At 34.1% G+C, this 4,898-nt stretch overlaps 1 protein-coding gene across 4 annotated transcripts in view; it reads left to right on the plus strand.

Annotated features, from left to right (window-relative positions):
- The window catches only part of LOC106874019 (CDP-diacylglycerol--glycerol-3-phosphate 3-phosphatidyltransferase, mitochondrial), a 290,546-nt gene that overhangs the window by 105,451 nt on the left and 180,197 nt on the right, over positions 1–4,898 (plus strand). For 2 of the 4 annotated variants that reach the window (XM_014921579.2, XM_014921578.2), the window contains exon 2: positions 1,495–1,940. In XM_014921579.2, coding sequence (XP_014777065.1) covers positions 1,608–1,940 — 333 coding nt within the window. In that variant the 5' untranslated portion in view covers positions 1,495–1,607. The remainder of the gene's footprint in view (positions 1–1,494; positions 1,941–4,898) is intronic. The other 2 variants (XM_014921577.2, XM_014921580.2) reach the window with 1 other exon arrangement.

Raw genomic sequence — 4,898 nt, forward strand, 5'->3', positions numbered from 1 at the left:
CACACACACACACACACACACACACACACACACACACACACACACACACACACACACACTTGTATGTGTATAATATGAACTGATATGAAACTATGCCCACACATACATATACACATGCATATAGACAGCTTCGGCATAGTTTTTGCCTATCTAATTTTACTCACAATGCATTAGTGAACCCAAAGTTACAGTTGAAGAAAATTTTGCCCCAAATGCTGCAGTTTGGACTCAAATTTAGAATCATATGTTTATGAAACAAATTTTTGTATCACACCGCTATTATGTCTGCATGTTTTGAAAATTAATATTTGCTAATTGCTTAGAATCCAGTATTTTGCATATTTCTCAATGCTGAAAATAGTGAAAATCATTCAAATCAAGAAATAGTAAAAATCTTTTCTGATCTTCCTTTCTTTTTCAATTATATAATTTTAATGTAGTCTCAGAAAATATGCACTATTTTACTTTCTCTCTCAGTCATATGGGTTCAACATTGATTTATCTTACTTACTTAAGCCCTTTACTCCATAAGGAGCATACCCCATCAACAATTTTTCTCCACTGTTCTTAACTCTGAGCTGTCTGTTCTGTTTCTTTGATTTTGAATTGTGATTGATGCTTCAGCAACTTTGCTTATTCTTGGTAAGGGTCTTGGTCTTATACAAAGCCATTTTTGCCTCTAGGAAGAGGTGATCCATATTAGGTTTGCGTGGGAAGCCCTACAAGTAGCTAGTTCTCCTTGGGCATAGCTTTCAGGGTCATTGAAGCATATAAGCCAACACACTACAAGAATTGGACCTTGTGGTGGTTTAATTTATCTTGGTTGTACATAATTTTGAAAAGGGAGTGAGGAGTGGGTATAATAAAACCAATTGGATACTGTTTATAACTGGTACTTGTTTCATTGATTCTGGATGAGTGAAAAGCAATGTCAACCTTGGTAGGATTTGAACTCATAATAGATTACAGATTTGTTTAGTGGCACCCATTAATTACATTAATATTATGATATAATGTCTGCAACAGAAAATGAGGCTGAACTTTGTAACAAGAAGTGCTCATGGTTTGCTAATTCATCTAAAAATATAGAAAAGATTTTATCACATCCCTTTATGACATTTTCAAATCTTCTTTGGAAATGGTAAGTTCCCCTGAAAAACTATCCTATCTACAAGGAAGAAAGAAGCAAAACTAATGCTAATGATTTCAGGCCAATTTCTTTGACTTCTTATATTAGTAAGCTCATGGAACAAATTATCAAAGAGAAATTGCTTATGTTCTTAGAGGGAAATTACTTAAGTGATGCTTCTTTATTTGTAAATAATCAATCATGAAAGTCCACAGATTGTTTATTAGTAAATATAGAAAAAAGAAACCCAATAAAACCCCTGTTATTCTTCCTTCCATCATTTACCATTTCTTTTAACCAGATTTTATTCTCCCTTCATTTCCATTTCATTAACCAGATGTTTTTTTCCTTTTTCTCCCCTTAAGATGATGGCTATTTTTGAGAGCAGTTGATCTTATATCGAAGTAATTTAGAATCCTGGAGAAGAAATTGCCCAATTCCATAGAGCATATTTCATGGTCCCCGTTTTGATGTGATAATGGCTCTAGAACTGATAGTTTCTTTGTTCATGGTTGCTGCAGTTATCATCGTTAGTTTGACATTGATCCTGTTGCTATCAGCACTGTTATTGTTGCATTTTAATCGCAGATGTACTCACCACCAAATGTTCAACCTCAGTGAAAAGATACCAGAATATTTGGAGACAAAATGCCAATCCAACCCAAATTCAGCTCCAGGACTTTCTTCACATAGAGAATGTGATCAAACTGATCGCTTCTCTTGGATTGGAAGCAATATACCATGTTTCAAACTATCAGGGAAACAAGTGAATGTACTCACAGAACCAACTCAATTCTTTGAGACCCTAAAAGTAAGTACTATTATATTTTGTTTCTTTTTTCTTCAGGAATTTTTTGTTTCTTTTTTTCTTCAGGAATTTTTTGTTTCTTTTTGTTTCTTTTTTCTTCAGGAATTTTTGGTCATTTTTGTTTTAATTTGCTCTCAGGGGCTCAAAAATACATGAGAAGAGAATGCTTCACACATAAGAACATTTCTCTTAACTAAACACACCCAGCCTTTACTGTTGCAACGGTTGATGATAAGAAGACCATCCAATTGAAAAAAAAAAAAGAAAACAATTAAAACATAAATGGGCAATGTAAAGGATACTGTCTGGACTGATGGCCTTGTTAATTTGAAGTGATTGGAATAGCAGAAAAGAATAGAATTAAATGCATGTCTTTAACATTCTATGATATAAGTTCAGATCCTAGTAGGTCTGTCTCATCCCTTCATCTCTAACTGTATAATCTTCCCCTTCATAGAACACTACAAATGATTAGGCCAGTGCATGTCTCTAATTTTATAGTGCTAAATGGTTGAGAGTTAAATTTTTTCTTGAATAGGACAAGTCTTTTACAGGTAACATTTCTTCAGCTTTACAGTGTTGTTGCTGTTTCCAGTGTGAATGATACTACTTTGTGGTATCTACTTACAGTTAGGTGGACATGACTGTTCAGAATTAAGTGGCTTGGTCATACATGTCTGACAGGGAAGTTTTGTTTATATAATCAACACTTGATTGATGTTTATCTTATTGATTTCTGGGGTTTGAAATGTAAAAATTATCCCATCAGAATTTGAATTCAGAGCATAAAGAGACATAACACAATCAAATACAAAATATTTTGTTTGGCATTCTACAGCTTATACTATCCACCTCTTATACCTTCAATGAAAGTAAGAATAAGTCATTTAATGTAGAGCAGAGAGAATCCTACCAGTAGGGAGCCAAGAATAAAAAGAATCTGTGACAATTATACTTGTTACACTGCCAGTGTAGTGTCAGTTATAATAGGGAGGTGTCTGACAAGCTAAGAGAACAGTTCTATTCTTGATATCATTGAGATACATACCATACTTATGTACTTATCAAATATTCTTATTATTAATAATGTACTATTAACTAGAGCTAACCCATATAACAGAGTTGAGTTTGTGACTTGGTTTTGATACCTAATTGGAAGCATTCCTCTTCATTTCGACTGTGAATGTCTTTGAGAAATGCATGGACGCCACACATTCCCATATCTTATGAATTTGTTGTTTAAAACCCTCTTAATGTCAACTTAGCATTTCATCCTTTCAAGGCCAATAAAATAAGTACTAGTCAAAAACTGGGGTTGATATAATCAACTATTCCCTTCCCCCAGTTTAATTTAATTTGTTTTTAATATATCTCATCTATAGAATATAGGGACAGTTTTTGGAGTAGTATTATTGAAACATGAAATATATGAGTACCCAGCTTTTGAAAGTGTCAATCCATCTTCTCCTACTTTCGTTCATTGACATAAAAATGTCTATGTTGGCCTGTTGAGTCTGTTGCAGGAGTTAATGAAAATAATTCTTACTGTATTTGGCATGTTTCATGCCAGGACTTTGTAGATTTTACATGTTACAGAGATCATGCATCAGTTGTGTGTTTCAAATATATGCCTAGATCTTTGTTAGGATCATTAGAACTAAATTTTGCTTTTAACCTCAATGAAATGAGAGCATTTGGTAATCCTTTTTTGAGTCATTCAAAACTATGCACGTATGCTTGTGTGGCATCAAAAATTTTATTATTTGATGAGACTGGTGAACATTGTAAGTTTCCATTGAAATACTCTTGCAAGGAACTCATGGTAGTCTTTAGCTGTCTGACTTGCGAATCATTCATCTTTAATCTCATTCCATGCAAGGTTGTAGGTGAAAGTTATGAATGAATTAGGCCATCCAAAATATCTAATTTATATTATTATGTGGAGGGTACCCAAAAGAAACTGGTATTTTCCAATATTATTTTATTCACTTAGTTTTACATGTTTACCCTTTTGTCACTTTCAAAGTATTCTCCATTTGAAGCAATGCACTGGTCCAGACACATTTTCCTCTATTTGAAGCAGTGCTGGAACTCTTGTGAAGTGTTGCCATTTAAAGCCTCTGTCATTTTTCTTCACTTCTGAAAATTCTGTAACACCAGTTTTCATCACCAATGATGACCTTTGAAAAAAGGTCCAGATCAACTTCCAAGTTCAGTTCACAACAAGCATTCAGTTATGACTGCTTGTGATCTTCCATGAGCAAGCGAGGCTCAAATTTTGCAGCAACTTTTTTCATTCACAATTCTGTACCCAAAATGCATTGGCAGGAGCTCCTGGACACACCAGTCATATCAACAAGTTTGTCAGTTGTTCAGTGATGGTCTTCCAAGATCCATTCAGGAATTTTCATGATGTTTTTTCATTCATTCGGATAGTTGATGGCTGCCCTGAGTGACGTTGGTCTTCAAGTGACAAGTGACCATTTGTAAAGCATGCAAAACACTCATAAACTTGTGTTTTGCTCATGGCGATGTCCTTGTAAGCTTTTTGAAGTATGATAGCTGTTTCAGTTGTTGTTTTCTCCAGCAGAAAACAGATTTTCACAGAAGCATACTCCAAATTTTCACATGCATATATTGTAGACTCCCTGTGTAACTGGATGATAGGATGCATAACTATTCAAGGCCTCCTCAGTATGTTTCAGATGTATGAATCAATTCTCAGCTCCTTTCAGTGGATTCTAATGTAATTTAAACTTTTGGACCCCTCTTTTGCTAACAAATCAATTGCATATGGCTGAAATATTGACTGCAGTATAATGCTTTAAATTGGTTGATCGTGAAGTATCTTTGTTTATAGACACCAGATGTTTACATCCTTTATCATTTTATAAGGGCATTCTGCAGTTGGCTAAAATTGTGTCTGTCTTTATATGTATATATATATATATATATATATAT

This window comes from Octopus bimaculoides, chromosome 1 (genome assembly GCF_001194135.2).
Source record: "Octopus bimaculoides isolate UCB-OBI-ISO-001 chromosome 1, ASM119413v2, whole genome shotgun sequence".
Classification (NCBI taxonomy): domain Eukaryota; kingdom Metazoa; phylum Mollusca; class Cephalopoda; order Octopoda; family Octopodidae; genus Octopus; species Octopus bimaculoides.